At 35.8% G+C, this 18,973-nt stretch overlaps 1 protein-coding gene across 1 annotated transcript in view; it reads left to right on the forward strand.

Moving 5' to 3' along the window:
- Positions 1-18,973, forward strand: part of ELP4 (elongator acetyltransferase complex subunit 4) — a 234,116-nt gene that overhangs the window by 59,548 nt on the left and 155,595 nt on the right. The window contains exon 5 of the mRNA XM_055423784.1: positions 4,492-4,631. Coding sequence (XP_055279759.1) covers positions 4,492-4,631 — 140 coding nt within the window. The remainder of the gene's footprint in view (positions 1-4,491; positions 4,632-18,973) is intronic.

Here is an 18,973-nt window from a genome sequence, read left to right on the forward strand (position 1 = left end):
TGTTTCCTACCAGTTAATGAGAATTTGAATTATGAGGTAAAATTCATTATAAGCCCACATTATGAAAATATAAACTTCTAAGATTGTATTCAAGATTTATACCACCTAATCCTGTTCACCCCAAGGATTGATAAAAGTGAAAAAGTGTTCGTTGCTTAGTTTGTCCACCTTTGCAAATCCATAGACTGTAGCCTGCCAGGCTTCTCTCTCTCTCGAGTTCTTTAGGCAAGAATAAATACTGGAGTGGGTTGTCATTCCCTTCTCCAGGGAATCTTTCTAACCCAGGGATCAAACCCAGGTCTCCTGGATTATAGGTAGATTCTGTACTGCCTGAGCCACCAAGGAGGCCCATGCCCTTCCAAGGATGATGGCCTACAGCCTATTCTGAGACTTAATATTTTTAATCCTGTAAAACTCTACTACCAAGGCTTAGAATGATTCCAGCAATTTATAACAGCATATTAAATCTCTATTATATTAAATCCTTACTACACTTTGGCTTTCCAGTTCAGCTACAACAGTCCAGTGTTAGATATATACATGTTTTAGATGACAACAAATACCATTTTTCCAGGAGAGCAGTGTAATGGCAAAGGATAGTGATGGATCTTATGATTCTCTAGTGAATCATAACACAATAATAACAATTAATAATATTTATGTAGTGCTTGATAATTTACAAGATATTCATTTCCAGTATTTCATTAGATTCTTACAAGTCTGGTGAAACTGTTATTATTTGCTCTGGTTTCTAATGATTGACCTGATACTCAAAATGTTTTAAAACTGTTTGGATTCTTACTTTCTGTTAAGCCATACTGAGAAACAAGAAACGATAACACTAAGAAAATGTCTTGTTTGGACTGTTTTTTTTTTTCTGGTGCAGCTTTTGTCTGAATTTTTGCTTTCTTTCTGACATATTCATGGTAAGGGAGGGTATTGTTTTGTTGTTCCTCTTGGAAACCTTTAGCATAGTAAATTTTTATTGAACCATTCCGTTTTACTCTCTTCCATAGCTGACAAAGTTAAAGGGTAGTTTATGAATGTGAATTAAGTGTTCATTATGTAAAACTATACCAAACTGAGTAAATAGTTATTGATTTGAATAGTTATTGATAATAGTTTAATTTTTTTAGTGCATTTATTGTTTCAGGAAGTTGATAATTTTTCACGGATTACCATTATTATTATTAGATTTAAAGCATTCAGTGACCTTTTTAAAAGGAAATATTTTAAGTCTTTATTTTACAATTCTAGACCTCGGTAGATTTCACAACATTTCAATCATCTGATGATACGTTAATGCTCTGGGTAGAAAAAAAATTTACAAAATTGTTTTTCCTGTAAGATTGTATTTATTTTTTCATTTTTATTGCAGCATTAAAGTTCTTCATCATTGATTAAATGTTTAATGTCTACCCTATAAATATTTTAGTTGCCATATCTAATCTTAATTTCTGAAAAAAGTAATAATTGTAATTTTAAAATTTTCCAAATAAATTTTTACATTTTGATGAATTATTTGTGTTCTGTGTGTAGACTGTCACAGCATGAAATCAGTTTTCTGCCTTGATTCATCCCAAATCTCAGATTTCGATGACATTAATATTATAATTAGAAACATTGATAGAGACGGCAACTTAAAAAGCATATTTTGCTTCTTGGCAATTTAGCATATTTCTCAGAGTGCGTAGGACTTCAAGAATCTTCAATCCACTAATAAATTTATTAACTTAAAAGAAGCGAAAAGTCTCTCTTTCTTTCTCTCTCCCCATGGTCAGTCCGCTAAAATAGATTATTCATGCTTATTTGATTCAGGTAGGCTTTTGCAAGCTTCCCTACTAGGCCTGGGAATGTGGTACACTGAGGCCTTTTCAGAGGCTTCTGATGGACCAGGCTTTTATTGCATGGTGTTTTATTATTACCAAATCCTAGTCTCCACCCAGTTTGTAGGCACTCCGCTTATTCTTTTGAATCAGGAAAGGTTATCACCTACCTTAATCCATGCAGCAGTGTGGATTAAGGACACCAGTGTGCCCCAGGATTCTCAAAGAGGATCCTGGAAACTTCTTGTTTCTTCTTTTTTGCTGTCTTTACTAAATTCTATTGGGCCTTAGGGGATTTGCATCTGAAATGGGCAACCTGGTGTTTTTCTCAATGAAGACATCAGATCAAAGTTCAGTTAGTCAAGGCCTTTCTAAAACATTAAGGGGGCTTGGACTTACACAATAAAAAGATGAGCTCTAGCAGAGATTGCAGTAAAAACATTTTGAACCATAATCCGGATAAAGAATAGATTATAGGCCAAAGAACAGACCTTGTTTAAATTGCTTTAGACTAATAACTTTACATTTAAAAACCTTACACCCTCTTTTTAAGAAACGAATTTTAATGTGACATAATGTACTTGTTAGCAATTTTGTGGCAAATGGATAAATCATGTTTTTGAAAACATACATCTGTATATATTGTATTGAAAAGATTAGATTAGCCAATTGATAGGTCTCTTTTATTAATGAAAACAAATAGTACCTTATGGAGGAGGAATGAAGAGCTATTCTATGTATCAAGTGAATGACAAACCCCCAGACTCTGAATCTGAGAATAGTGTTTCTGCTAGACTTTAATTTTTTTAAATTCTTTATTACCATATAATTTGATGTTTGTCGGGATTTAATTTAATATGAATTCCTGAAGTCTTAAAATGCAAACCCCTAGTGGCAAGCGAATGTCTATTTCTTCTCTAAATTACAAAATTGTGACTTAGGTAGTAAAATAAGTTAAGAACCTACTCTGTACAGTTCCTCAGTTTCCATAAATATTACCTAGTTTTGTTGAGTGTTCTGAAATTTTTGTGTTTTGTAGCATTCAAGATAGTGAAAATTAAGTAAATAAAGATCAGAGATTTTATTAGAAACTATTGCCATGCAGAGTCTGTTAGTAGTTCAACTTTGGATAAAGGTATATTTGGACAGAGATGTATTTCGAATGAAAGAAATCAGCCCAGAGATGTATTTCGAATGAAAGAAATCAGCCCAGAGTCCATTCAAATCAGTATAATATTAATATTATATTACTAGGGTTCAGCTGCCCTGTGTAATTAAATTCAGCATCAGTTCAGTTCAGTCGCTCAGTCGTGTCCGACTCTCCGCGACCCCATGAATCACAGCACGCCAGGCCTCCTTGTCCATCACCAACTCCCGGAGTTCACTCAAACTCATGTCCATCGAGTTGGTGATGCCATCCAGCCATCTCATTCTCTGTCATCCCCTTCTCCTCCTGCCCCCAATCCCTCCCAGCATCAGACTCTTTTCCAGTGAGTCAACTCGTCGCATGAGGTGGCCAAAGTATTGGAGTTTCAGCTTTAGGATCAGTCCTTCCAGTGAATACCCAGGATTGATCTCCTGTAGAATGGACTGGTTGGATCTCCTTGCATCAGTAGTTATTAAAGTTTCCTCTAAGAAAGAGAATTGTTTGGAGAAATTGTTAGTGGAGGGCACAAAAGAGGAATTATCAATGAACTAATAATGAATATGCCAGATTTCTGATTTAACCAAGAGAGCTTGTATACATTTTCCCACTTTATCATGTGCCTTCTTCCTATCTGGAATACCTCAATATATTTTTTACAGTAAGCTTAACTTTATTTGTAAGAAGTTTTGAATATATATACCCATGGTCTTATGAGAATTTAGTTTTAATATGATGCTCAGTTTAATGTATATAAATAATGAGTTTGTTTTGGACCCCTCTTCAATGAATTAATTTGGCTTAAGTTTTCTAAACTGTAAATTTATTTTATTATTAAAACTTGAAGTCTTAAACATTAATTGAGTTATATATATAAAATTTTTGAACTGAGGAAGGTATGGTTAAAAAAAAAAAAGCAAAGTGAAAGAAAGTGAAAGTTGCTCAGTCATTGCCGACTCTTTGTGACCCCATGGACTATATAGTCCGTGGAGTTCTCCAGGCCAGAATACTGGAGTGGGTAGCCTTTCCCTTCTCCAGGGGATCTTCCCAACCCAGGGACTGAAACCAGGTCTCACGCATTGCAGGCAGATTCTTTACCAGCTGAGCCACCAGGGAAGCCCAAGAACACTGGAGTGGGTAGCCTATCCCTTCTCCAGGGGATCTTCCCGACCCAGGAATCAATCCAGGGTCTCCTGCATTGCAGGCGGATTCTTTACCAACTGAGCTATCAGGGAAGTTCCTGCCCGCAAAAAAGCAGAGATGATTAATTTCATATTACTTAGGGAACGACTAGGAGTGAAGATACACGAGAGATGTAAAAGTTGATCTCTAACTATAAATAGTTTACAATAGCAAAGATTGGTGCATGCTTCTTTGAAATTTAATAAGTCTGTATATATCAGTTCTTCCATATTTGCATTAAAATGCATAAATATATCAGTATTTCGCTGAATGTGGGATAAATAAATTACAGTTTAAAGAAAAGAAATTTTTAACAACCAGTGTGGGTTTTCTTATCAGGCTGGACCAGTATCATCTTCAAGATTTGGTCACTATTATGATATATCAAAAAGGATACCACAACAACTCATTGAGACCTCAAAGTGGCATGGATTTTTTCTCCCAGAAAAAATATCGTCAACTTTTAATGTAGAACCCTGGTAAGTTAATGATTTCAATTCTGATTTCAAAGGTTAGTAAAATACATTTTTACCACAGTCTTTGAAAGAATGCCTATTTAAAGGAACAAATCCTGATAAATGTTGGTTTTCTAGGTAATATATAACCTTAATATTTTATGTTATTTCATTATATGTGATTTTTCTAATCCTGTAACTGTTGGACCTATCATTACTGTTTAATTTGCAACTTGACAAATCTGGATACCAAATTTGTAATAACTACTGTTTATTTTCAATAAAATGTGAAATAATTCAGTAATAGGATCTTTCAGCCCTAAATGTACAAGATACATAAATATTGCTTATTGATAATAATAGCAGTGAAAATGGTATAAAAGCATGCTGTTGCTCCATGTTTTTGATACATAATAAACCAACACAACATATTCATACTGCTACTAACTTTATTAAGGCAAAACTCTGAAAATTAAAGACTTGACATTGAATAATTTCTGAAGTGTTAGGACTGTAAGGAGATCAAACCAGTTAGTCCTAAAGGAAATTAATACGAAATATTCATTGGAGGGACTGATGGTGAAGCTGAAGCTCCAATACTTTGGCCACCTGATGCGAAGAGTTGACTCATTAGAAAAGACCCTGATGCTGGGAAAGATTGAAGGCAAGAGGAGAAGGGAACGAGAGGATGAGATGGTTGGATGGCATTACCAATTCATTGGACATGAGTTTGAGCAAGCTCCAGGAGATGGTTAAGAACAAGGAAGCCTGCGTGCTGCAGTCGCTCGGGTTGCAAAGAGTCAGACACGACTGAACGACAGAACAACAATAAAGAAATACTTAATTTTAATTCATATTGAAATTGAATCAAGGGAAGTTTTCACAGAATAGGTTGTTGCCTCACAGAATAGGTTGTTTTCTTTTACACTGTAAAACCATTATTTTCAAAATGACATGAGTTATTAAATGTTGATTTATGATTTAAAAATCTAGTCTCTTTCCCAGAAATATTGCCTGAGAGTTTAGTGAAGACTATTCCATTTATTTGATTTTATTGATTATACTAGTTTCTAACTTTTGTCATTCACTGAACCAGACATACATATACACGTACTTGGGAAACAGATTAAAATAGTGTCTCCATGATTTCTCAAAAAGTAAATCATAAAACCTAGATTCAAAGTCGGTTCTTTCTGATTTAAAAATCTGTTAGCAGTAATGCTATACTGTCTCCATTCATGGAGTGCTTAGGGAAATGAAAAATGTACATTAATTATGATGTTACGTTCCGTTCCGTCGCTCAGTCGTGTCCGACTCTTTGCGACCCCGTGGACTGCAGCCTACCAGGCTTCTCTGTCCATGGGATTCTCCAGGCAAGAATACTGGAGTGGGTTACCGTTTCCTTCTCCAGGGGATCTTCCCGACCCAGGGTTCGAACCCGGGTCTCCCGCATTGGAGGCAGACGCTTTAACCTCTGAGCCACCAGGGGAGCCCTGATGTAAATACATGAAAAGAGATATAGTGTTACTTTTGTAATTTAAAAAAATTAAAGATGAAACCTTTTAAGCCAGAAAATACAAAGTGGTTTTCATTCACTTAGCAACTAAAGTGACGGGAAATTAACCTGATCAGTATCAGGTAATGTTCCAGGCATTAGACCATGGGCTATCTGATTTATCCTCCAAACACCCCTACAAGAGAAGCAGTATTATCCCCACTTTGTAGGAAACTTGAGGTTAGAGACACTGAGGAGCTTTACCACTATTTCAGTCTGTGAGTGAGTAAAGCTGACACCAAACCCAAGTATCCAAAACCCCCTGCTATCTTTTCTTTACCAGGCTGTCTCCATTTACTGGTGTAGTAAGTGTATAACCCAACAAGAAGCTGGGCACCAGAAAAATTATACCTTGATTAGATATGGGAATGTAGTTTTTTAAATGTATTTTAAGAATATTTTTGAGAACTAACAGTTTTACATGGAATAGGAAAATTTATAGATTTTAATTATCAAGGCAGTATTTCATTTCATAGTAGTTAACTGATAATTCATTTATTTCATATTAAACTTAAATGCTTAATTAAATGTAATTAAACTTTAAACATGTAATTAAATTAATTTTGAAAATGGGTACTTTACCATGTGAGATTTATTTTATGAAAAGCGTGTGCTCATTTCACTAAAATGAACTTTACTGGTTCATTTATAAAACAATAAAGCTAAGCCTTACACTTGTCCATACTTTTCCTATAATTAAGACGAGAGGATATGGCTATGTCTATCATGTGTGAGGATATAATATATAATTTTATAATTTCTAAAGGCACTGTTGAAATCTATAAAGTTTTTTTTTTTTATAGTAAGAAGAACTGAAGGTCATTTGAAATCTGTAATAACTAAAATTACTGGTATATTTGCCAATGTTCATACCTGCAGTTTAAACTTTCAAAGTAAAGCCTGGTTGTAGAATCTTGAAATGTATCACAATAATATTGCCTAGATACTTTTGTTTTGGTATCTTACTGTTATAAATCTGATCATCTCAAACATGAAATGATAGAAAAACTGATTTTGAGAGTAATTCTAAAATAGTTTATTTTACAATTTGTTTTTTTTGATTTGATGTTGTTTTGAGTTAAGCTTTGCCTATAGGTATGTCCAAGCACAGTTCTTTTTCCCTACTAGAAAGATATTGTCATTCTTTATTATTTATTCATGAGTCTAATAACATACTACTTAACCTACTGAAATAGACTGAATGTTAGTATTCATCCCATCCACACACCCCCCAAATTCATATGTTGAAACCCTAATCCCCAAAATTTGGAGATAGGGCATTTCGGAGTTCGTTAGATGAGACCTAGATTCAATCCCTGGGTTGGCAAGATCACCTGGAGAAGGGAAAGGCTACCCATTCCAGTATTCTGGCCTGGAGAATTCCATGGACTGTATAGTTCATGGGGTCATAAAGAGTCAAACACGACAGCGACTGTCACGTTCACTCATTTAGATGAGGTCTTGAGGGTGGAACCCTGGTGTGATAGGATGGTGACCTTAAAAAAGAAGGAGAGACACTGAATTCTCCACTCTCTCCTTGAGTAAACCCAGGAAAAGCCATGTGAGCTCACAGCGAGAAGGTGACCATCTGCAACCCAACACTAACCCTGGCTCTCACCAGACACCAACCCTGCTGGCACCATGATCTTGGACTTCTAGTCTCCAGAACAGCAATAAAATTAATTCCTGTTGTTTAAGCCACCCAGTATTTTGTTCTAGTAATCCAAGCCAACTAATTCACCCACTATATTGTAAAATGGTACTTTTAAAATTATAAATGTGTTGGGTCTTTAATACTGAGTTTGCATACAGTTGGTAGTAAATAAATGATTTTTTTTGATGTGGTTTTTTTTTTTAATTCAAGATTTTACTTTTACATATCTATGCTAACAGTAGCTAGTAGTAGCTAAAAGTTTTGTATTAACTAGAATGAACTGAGTTCTAAGAGAACTAGTTATCTTTCTTGGAGAATTTCTAGGAGAAAAACAGTGGAAAGTGAATAGGAATATTATTTACAATTTTGAAAGTCATTTCATTTTTCTTGTCTTGCAAAGTCTCTTTACCATAGTAAATGAAACTTCTATATAAACCTCTGTAGTATTTTCCTAGACAAATCGTGCCTGTGTTCCCCATATGTTCCTACTAATATTTCTTTGTTCATACTCTTGTCAAAACACTAATTTCACTATACTTAACTATTTGTCTTGTCTGCATTCTCATGTTCCCACCAAGCTTTGGAAATCCTTGAGGAAAAGTTATAATTTTTTTCATCTATTTATTGTCTGAATCTAGGAGACAAGTATTAAGTTGATAGTCAAAGAATTAGTGAATCAAAGCATAAAATATAGTTATAACTCAAATTAACTATACTCTTGTTCTTAGCACAGAGGTTTAGTGGGATGAAACCAATAACTGAAACATAGCCATGTAAGAGTATATTTTATTTCAAAAACACAGATTTTTTTCTTAGATTGAGAAGCAGAGAACCACAGTATATTTAGAAGTTATAAGTAGGAAATTTACTCACAAAAAATGAATTTTGGAAGAGAGTTTCTCAGTTCAGTTCAGTTCAGTCGCTTAGTCGTGTCCGACTCTTTGCGACCCCATGAACCACAGCACGCCAGGCCTCCCTGTCCATCACCAGCTCCTGGAGTTCACTCAAACTCATGTCCATCGAGTCGGTGATGCCATCCAGCCATCTCATTCTCTGTCGTCCCCGTCTCCTCCTACCCCCAATCCCTCCCAGCATCAGACTCTTTTCCAGTGAGTCAACTCGTCGCATGAGGTGGCCAAAGTATTGGAGTTTCAGCTTTAGCATAAGTCCTTCCAATGAACACCCAGGATTGATCTCCTTTAGAATGGACTGGTTGGATTTCCTTGCAGTCCAAGGGACTGTCAAGAGTCTTCTCCAGCACCACAGTTCAAAAGCATCAATTCTTCAGCGATCAGCTTTCTTCACAGTCCAACTCTCACATCCATACATGACCACGGGAAAAACCATAGCCTTGACTAGACGGACCTTGGTTGGCAAAGTGAGCTTCTAGGTGAGATTAAAGGTTCATAACAGTCATAAAGTTACAGAAGTAGACTGTAAACTACTCTATTCAAAGGATATATAAATAAATGATATAATGATACAAATCTCAGAGCTAAAGAAAAGCAAAGATATAAGTGTGAGGAGGAATTTTATCTACCTGTTTATCTGCTGGTGATATAATTAAAGTAAAAAGATGCTATCTGAAACTGTAGAGAGAGAACTATTATCCTGAACCTCATTTTGACCAATGAAGAGAAATGACTTGCTTATATGTTTACCTTTCTTTCTTCTTTCTGTTCTTCAAGGGGGCCTTTGGATACATGGAATTTAATTGATCATTCTAGCGTGCTATTTTCATTGGTGGTTTTGTTATCTTCCACCTTATTCCTACATTCCTAATCCCAGTAATTTTGCCCATAGACATACTCTCTCTTATTTATGTATTTTATGTATATTCTTTCATATTTCTAGTCTTCCTTCAATAAAGCAATTGCTGACCCTTGTCTCCTTTCTCTGTCTCACTCCCTATATTCAATCTATCAGTAAATCCTGTCAACTGTATCTTCAGTATATCCAGATCCTGATCACTTCTTGCATCCCTGACCTCCAACATGCTAAACCTAAGTCACCCATATTTCTTGCCAGGACTCTTGGCATAGCCTCCTAATTAATCTTGCTCCCTGTTTTTGGGTGTCTCCTATTTTTGTCCAAAGCAGCCCTCATGAACTTTTTTACATATCAGTGTCCAATAGCACTTTCTTCAAGGACGGAAATTTTCTATGCCTGTATTGTCCAAAATAGCACCCACAAGCCACAGGCAACTAATAATGAGTATTTTCAATATGACACTGAAATTTTTGTTTTATTTTATTAATTTAAGTGTAAGTAGCTATATGTGACTTCAGTTCAGTTCAGTCGTTCAGCTATGTCCAACTCTTTGCAACCTCATCTGCAGCACGCCAGCTTTCCATGTCCCTCACCAACTCCTGGAGTTTACTCAAACTCATATCCATTGAGTCAGTGATGCCATCCAACCATCTTATCCTTTGTCAACCCTTCTCCTCCCACCTTCAATCTTGCCCAGCATCAGGGTCTTTTCCAGTGAGTCAGTTCTTCACATCAGGTGGCCAAAGTATTGGAGTTTCAGCTTCAGCATCAGTCCTTCCAAAGAATGTTCAGGACTGATTTCCTTTAGGATGGACTGGTTGGATCTCCTTGCAGTCCAAGGGACTAAAGAAAAGAGTCTTCTCCAACACCACAGTTCAAAAGCATCAAGTCTTCGGCACTCAGTTTTCTTTATAGTCCAACTCTCACATCCGTACATGACTACTGGAAAAAACATAGCTTTGACTAGATGGACGTTTGTTGGCAAAGTAATGTCTCTGCTTTTTAATATGCTATCTAGGTTGGTTATAACTTGTCTTCCAAGGAGCAAGCGCCTTTTAATTTCATGGTTGCAGTCACCATCTGCAGTGATTTTGGAGCCCAGGAAAATAAAGTCTGTCACTGTTTCCATTGTTTCCCCATCTGTTTGCCATGAAGTGATGGGACCAGATGCCATGATCTTAGTTTTCTGAATGTTGAGTTTTAAGCAAGTTTTTTCACTCTCCTCTTTCACTTTCATCAAGAGGCTCTTTAGTTCTTCTTCGCTTTCTGCCATAAGGGTGGTGTCATCTGCATATCTGAGGCTATTGATATTTCTCTTGGAAATCTTGATTCTAGCTTGTGTTTCATCCAGTCCAGCAATTCTCATTATGTACTCTACATATAAGTTAAATAAGCAAGTTGACAATATACAGCCTTGACGTACACTTTTCCCAATTTGGAACCAGTCTGTTGTTCCATGACCAGTTCTAACTGTTGCTTCTTGACCTGCATACAGATTTCTCAGGAGGCAGGTCAAGTGGTTTGGTATCCCCATCTCTTGAAGAATTTTCCACAGTTTGTTGTGATCCATACAGTCAAAGGCTTTGGTGTAGTCAATAAAGCAAAAGTAGATGTTTTTCTGGAACTCTCTTGCTTTTTCCATGAGCCAACAGGTGTTGGCAATTTGTTCTCTGGTTCCTCTGCCTTTTCGAAATCCAGCTTGAACATCTGGAAGTTCACGGTTCATATGCTGCTGAAGAATGGCTTGGAGAATTTTGAGCATTACTTTACTAGCATGTGAGATGAGTGCAATTGTGCTGTAGTTTGAACATTCTTTGGCTTTGCCTTTCTTTGGGATTGGAATGAAAACTGACCTTTTCCAGTCCTGTGTTGACTGCTGAGTTTTCCAAATTTGCTGGCGTATTGAGTGCAGCACTTTCACAGCATCATCTTTTAGAATTTGAAATAACTCAACTGAAATTCCATCACTTCCACTAGGTTTGTTCATAATGATGCTTCCTAAGGCCCACTTGACTTTATATCCCATGTGTGACAAGTACTATCTTATTAGACAGTACAGTTTTACAGCATTAGTCAGCTATTACTTCTCTGGCTCAAACCTTTAATGACATTCCATCTCACTCAGAATAAAAAACCTATATGCAAACAGAGATCCATAAGGTCTACATGTCCTTACCTAATTTGGTTCCTTGCTGCCTCTCTGATCTCTTTGATATCATTGTGGTTGTGGAAGGAGTAAAGGGAATATCAAGAATGCTTTTCGGTATGAGAACTAGGATAGTTTCATTTACAGGTGTAAGTAAGCATAAGCATATATCTAACAATATTTATTGAACACCTTCTCTGGCGTGAATACCTTGTATACTCCTGAGTACCTTTTATGAGCCTAGAATCATGTTAAGCTCTAGGTTTATTGTAGTAAACTGTTATCCTTGACCATTTATAGCTTAAGAAAGCACACATTAAAGAAATTTTAGAATAAGAAAGTACAATTAAAAGAAATTAATAAAACAAGAAGGGACTTCACTGGTGGTCCAGTGATTAAGACCACACTTCCAGCCCAGGGGTCTCAGGTTCAATCACTGGTCAGGGAACTAAGATCACACATGCTGTGGGGCACAGTGAACAGATAAAGATCTCATTATGAATTGTGATAAGTAGTATAAAGACAAGGAACACTCTCCATACATTGAGGTTGCAAATAAACTCTGTGTTGTGTTAGGATGAGGCCTTTCTGAAGACCTGAACATGAGACTTGAAAAAAATCATACAAAGGAAAAAGTGGTCTTACAGAGAGCACTAAGCCAGGAAGTGTTCTTTGCATAGGGAGCAGCAGGTGTACTTGGAAAGGAAAGTAATTGCTGTTTTCAAGTACCTGAAAGGCCTAGTTGTTGAAATAGAGTGAGTGATAGCAAGTGTTACAGGAAGATGAGTTCAGAGAGATAGGCAGGTGTCATACCATGCTTTTAAAAATTTATTCATGAAGGAATATAGATAGAAACAGTTTCTACCTATATTCCCTGGGCTTCCCATAGGGCATATATAGGGTTTCCCAGGTGGCTTAACAGTAAAGACTCTTCCTGCCAATGAAGGAGACATGGGTTTGATCCCTGGGTCAGGAAGATCCCCTGGAGAAGGACTGCAGCCCACTCCAGTATTCTTGCGTGGAAAATCCCATAGCCAGAGGAGCCTGATGGGCTATAGTCCATAGCGCAAAGAGTCAGACACGACTTAGTGACTAAAAGCAACAGCAGTCCTGTTTACTTAATATTTTATATAGCTTTTCCGAAATTCTTTTCTAACAGAAATTCAGTACACATTAATTTAGGTTCTTAAATATACTTAGTGATATTTGGTCAAAAACATTCATGAAAGCTAAATCCTTGTCTTACACTATGAGATTCAGTATATATACATAAGTATTGGAAAGCCTATGAGTGAAATGCCAGAATTAAATAAGTAGTTATAATAACTCTGTTTATGTTTGTTTATTGGTAAAATACTCTTCAGAATCAAACATTTTTATCAACATGCTTCCTAACATCCCACAGTAATTTTTCTCAGTAAAGAAAGAGGGGTTGATATAGAGCAGTATCTGAAAGAATGTTCATAAAATTGTTAACAATGTTTGCCTTTGAGTGGTGGATTTTGGTGGTTTTTTTTTCTATCCCTTCTGTGTTTTATATGTTTGAATTTTTATGATGAAAACATTTTTTTCATAAAGGAAAGGGATTTCATATAAGTGTGTAAAGTCTAACCCTTTGGGGATAATATAATGAAATCCTTATATCCCATATCAAACTATATTTCCAAAGAGTTGAAGATTTAAATACAATAAATTCAATTATAAAAGTAATAGAAGAAAATTAAAGAGAGAAAGTGTCTTAAAATTTTGGAGTAGGGAAATAGCAAACAGTATATCTAGTGATTCTCTTTGGAAGAATAAGAACTCCTTGGAGAAATCTTTGATTCAAAGGAAAAAAAAAAACTGTAACTTCTTTTATTCTTAGATGTGCTTGAAGAATGATGAGGGCATGTTCAAAAGATAAGAAGCCAGCTCAAAAGAACTCCCACTGGCCAAAGAAAAAAACAATTTGAGCATCAAAATAAATAAATATAGTAATGGATTGTAAGCCATTTAATAAAACAGGAAGTCATGAATATTTATAGACAAAAATGAACAAATAAATACATTATTAACAAACAAGATATTTACATACCCTCAAAATACCTTCTCACAAAATACTGATGACTAAAAAGGGGACAGTATAATTTTATGGTGGAGAAACCTGGTAGACATCACCTTAATCAAGTTAAGTTCACCAGTAATGGGGCAAATTGAAGTTATGTATCCCTTGATAGCATGAAATAAAAAGAACTCACAACACTTCTGTGACTTTCCTACCAAGTTCAGAATGTAAATATACCCATGAGGAAACATCAGACAAACCCAAATTGGGAACATTCTACCAAATGGCTGGCCTGGAATCCTCAAGTATCAAGATTATAAAAGTTAAGAAAAATGTGAGGAATTTCCAGGTTGAAGGAGGCTGAAGAGTCAATGTGAATGTAACACATGATTCTGAATTCAATCCTTTTGCGATGAAGGATGATACTAGCACAGGTGGCCAAACTTGAATGGGATCTGAAGATTTTGATGGTAGTATCCATTTCCCAATTATATCAATATCCTAAGTCAGATGGCTATATTATTGTTATATAGGGGAATGTTTCTGTTTCTAGGAATCATACCCCAAATTATTAAGAAGTGATGGGTCATCATGTCAGCAACTTATTCTCTAGTGAAATAAAGATTTTTGTTTTATGTATACAACTTTTCTAAATTTGAGATAGTTTCAGAATTTTTAAAAGTAAAAATATATGTGTATATAGATGTATATATAATTATGCATATTTAGTAAATTAAAACCATTTTTAAATTAGTAAGAATAAGTTGAGTGCACTAATACAAAATGGGCAGAAGAAATCAAGAAGCTTTTCTCAGAAAAGATACAGAAATAGTTAATAAGGCTAACTAGTAATCAATGAAATGTAAGCGAAAACCAAAGAGATACCATTTTTTCAGCTATTAAATATTTAAAATGATAATGCGTTGGTTAAAGATAGTATGGAGAAACAAATGTCACTCATGTTAATTGTACAAATGTGCATTGTTAAAACAATTCTAGGGAAGTGTATCAAAAGTGAGAAAAATGTACGTTATCATTGTTGCCATCATACCATTTATAGGAATCAGTACAATTGTTTCTTCTTTGGGGAAAAAAAAACTACTTCAGCCAATTTTTCAATCTGGATAGTCAGCTGTCTTTTCCCTATCCCATTCCTTCCTTTGAGAAAAACACACTTGGAGGTCAGTCTCTCCTTGTATATAGACCCACAGATGAACAGTGGTCATGTTCATTGTGCCTTCCACATTACTTAGCTCACTCCTGAAAGTAACTTATTAAAAGAGGTATTATTAAAAGACTTAACAAGTGAAAACACTTTTTAAGATACATCTATACAAAAAGATACATGCATCTCAATCTACATAGTGGGAGTATTTCCAATAACCAAGATATGAAAGCAAGCTAAGTGTCCATTAACAGATGAGTGGATAAAGAAGATATGATATACATATACAATGAAATATTACTTAGTCATTGAAAAATGGAATTTTGCCATTTGCCAACATCATGGATGGACCTGGAGAGTATTATGCTTAGTGAAATAAGTCAGAGAAAGACAAATACTATGTTATCACTTATGCATGGAATCTAAAAAATAAAATGAATGAATAAAGCAAAGCAGCAGCAGACTCACAGATATAGAGAGCCAACTAGTGGTTACAGGTTGGGAGAGGGAAGGGAGGAGGGGCAGGATAAAGGTAGGGGATTAAAAAGGACAAACTACTATGTATAGAATAAATCAACTATGCAGAAGCCCCATGTGAGCATTTGACTTTACTGAGACCACTGTACTGTTGGCTACCATCTCTCACCTGCCTTGATACACTCTTTCAGCTAATTAACCATCTTGATCCATGGTCAGCTTTAATCTTCACTTCCTTGCCCTTCTCTTGCTTTGTCTCACTTTCTCAGCAAAACTGCTATTCTAGTTAAATGGTACTCTGAGTGAAAAGACAGAAAGTGGTGGTTGTAGGGAGGAGAGTGTATGAACTGAAGTTATACAAGGCTAGCAGTTATTGATGATGACAAGATCTAAGGTATGACCATGGAAATGAGTACTGTAGATTGAATGGAGGCAAGATTGTTGGAAGAGAGGCAGTCAAGAAACTGAAAGACCAGGGTGTTTGAAAGATGAGCAGTGACGCAAAGTTGGAGAGATGACAGCAGTAAAGATGGGGAGTAGGAGACATAATCTAGTGACTTTTTGTATCAGTAATTAATGGAAATGAAAGTAATTGAACTGAATTATTTTTCATGAAAGATCATAGCCATTCTCAGCAGTGTCCCTGTCAGTCAGTGCATTGGTTCAAGATGCATACAGTTCTTCTATCTTCATGATCTTAGTACTCTCCCAGCTGTGGTCCATGGTCCAGAGGTCTGTGCTGGCCACAGCCCACTTTTGTACCCTTAACGCATTCCTGGTCCCTTTGCTGCTGCTGCTAAGTCACTTCAGTCGTGTCCGACTCTGGGTGACCCCATAGACGGAAGCCCACCAGGCTCCCCTGTCCCTAGGATTCTCCAGGCAAGAACACTGGAGTGGGTTGCCATTTCCTTCTCCAATGTGTGAAAGTAAAAAGTGAAAGTGAAGTCGTTCAATCGTGTCCGACCCTTAGCGACCCCATGGACTGCAGCCTACCAGGCTCTTCCATCCATGGGATTTTCTAGACAAGAGTACTGGAGTGGCTTGCCATTGCCTTCTCCGCCTGGTCCCTTTATGTTCTCTTAATTGAGTATCCATGGTGAAGAGAATCAAACTCAATGTCCTTGGGCGAAAGCGTCAGAAAAGAAAAATCAATAAATGACATCCTTCAATGTAATAATAATGGACTTTTTAACTTGAAAATTACTTGTGAATAGACTTCAGTCTTTATAGCCACATGCAAATAGTATGCTAATATAACTTTAGCTCAGCAAACTGTTTTACACAGTTGAAACATTTGATATTGTTTCTACAACCTTACAAGTATGTCTCACCTTTTGTCATAGATGAATACCTGAAATATATGTGTAAATAGATTTTTGGTAATACAAATTATATTTTCTCTGTGATTTGTGTAATATCAAAAATGCTTCATCTTTAAGTCAATCATAATTGGTAGTTATAATAGTTTCTCTTCCTAAGAAGTAGTTAACATCAATATTTAAATGCACCAGAAGTTCTTACTTTTAAAAAGCTAACAGTGAATCATTTTAATGAGAAAAGTCATTCTTAAAATAGAAAATTAATCCTTGAATCATATAATTTTAAGTCAGAATGGACAACAGAGATTATCTAGTATGCTCCTTTGGTTTACAGATGAGAAAATTTCAAAGTTCAGAGCAGAAAATTTAAAGAATTTGCCTCAAATCACATACTCTGCTCCAGTTGCTGGTACAGGTAGAACTGGAACCCAGATTTTGAGTGCACTTTCCACTGTGCTATACTGGTACCTAGTTTCTGTATTTGTAAATCTGTGCTTTTCAATATTAAATTTTCTTTATAAACCATACACGGAGTTAATTCAAGGCCTACCTATTGGTGAAGTTCTCACCAATGCAACTAAAAAATACCTTCCTATGACAGGTGGCTCAGTGGTAAAGAATCTGCGTGCCATTGCAGGAGCCGCAGGAGACATGGGCTCAATCCCTGGGTCGGAAGATCTCCTGCAGAAGGAAATGGCAACCCATTCCAGTATTCGTGCCTGAAGAATCCAATGGAGCCTGGCATGCTATAGTCCATGGGGTCACAAGAAGTCAGACACTATTGAGTAGGCACACCCATATATATGACTGTATACCTGAATACTTTGACTGTGTTGAATTGAGCCATGTTCAAACCTCATCTGTATTTGGATCCAGAGACTTTTCATTTAATCTGGACCTCACTGTAGTTTAACCAAAAGAACTTGAAGTTTTAGAAAACTTGAATTTTAGGTGCCACTTCTGTTACTAAATTGTTTTACAGCTATGGTCAAATTACTTAGTCTCTAATGGGTCTTAATTTTCTCAACCATAAAATGGAGTTCATGGCTGTATTTACCTCACAAAGTTACCATAATGATCAAATGTTGTAAAAGTGATACAAAAGGTGTTTGAGTATTTAATGTGCCAGATACTTTGCCAGTTGATATATCATATTTATTATCTAAGAGTTAACTTTTCACTTATCAACTAGTTAATTTCACATATACTGATTTTATTTTTGTAATGTGTTTTCACAGATAAAATCTTATCTCCTGTTACCTAAGCTTTTTTGTTGTTGATACATTTATTCTTTGATCACATTAAGACCTCTGTAGTATTCCTTTGTTCATTGTTTGAGAAGGTGCAAGGTAATTATCTATTATTTATTATCTGATTACCAGATTTATTTTCTAGATATAAATCTGGTTTTTTGTTACAGTAGTGTTTTTTATCTTTCTCAATGAGATTAAATGACAAAATTACCTTTCACAGGAAAACTAATGCCATTTCTTAATATAAATTACAGTTCTCTGATGCAAATATCCTTTGGACCTATTGCTGAAAATTGGGGGAGGAGGGACATTGATAAGGCATGAAAGTCTCATATTTTTTATCAACTTTTTAAAGATGTTAACTTGGGCATCAGCATATAGGTTTACATTGGGTAGTTGGACCCCTTTTGTCCATATTTGTATATTAATATAAAGAAATTCCTATCAGACAGCATGGTAATAACAGATACATAAATAATGCACCTGGAAAATTTTTTAACTAAAGAAAATTTTAAATGCCTAATATTTTAAAGGTAAAGTTAAAATTCTAATTTTTAATATTTTTGTACTGTTATAGGATGGGGGAGCATGGTGGGCTGCCGTCTGTGGGGTCGCACAGAGTCGAACACGACTGAAGCAACTTAGCAGCAGCAGCAGCAGCATAGTTTTAAAGACATTGTAGAATTTCATGATAGGTAATTTTACCATGAAAGTTATCAAAAATTATGAAAATCAGGCAAAATAATATATGTGATTTGAAATGTGCTGCCTGTGGGATATGTTGTACATACCATGATAACCTACCTTTGTTAAATGATTGGAAACATTAATAAGGAAGCCAGGGTCATATTTGTAACTGGACTTACTTCTTGACAACTCCTGTTTTATGAGTTACTAGACTGCTGAACAAATAAAAGGGCAACATCCTCAAAATTAAAGAGGTTTAATAAAAAAAAATTTAGATGACACAAGATATTTTCAGT

This window comes from Moschus berezovskii, chromosome 14 (assembly GCF_049115385.1).
Source record: "Moschus berezovskii isolate FMDL1 chromosome 14, NW_MosBer_1.0, whole genome shotgun sequence".
NCBI lineage: Eukaryota > Metazoa > Chordata > Mammalia > Artiodactyla > Moschidae > Moschus > Moschus berezovskii.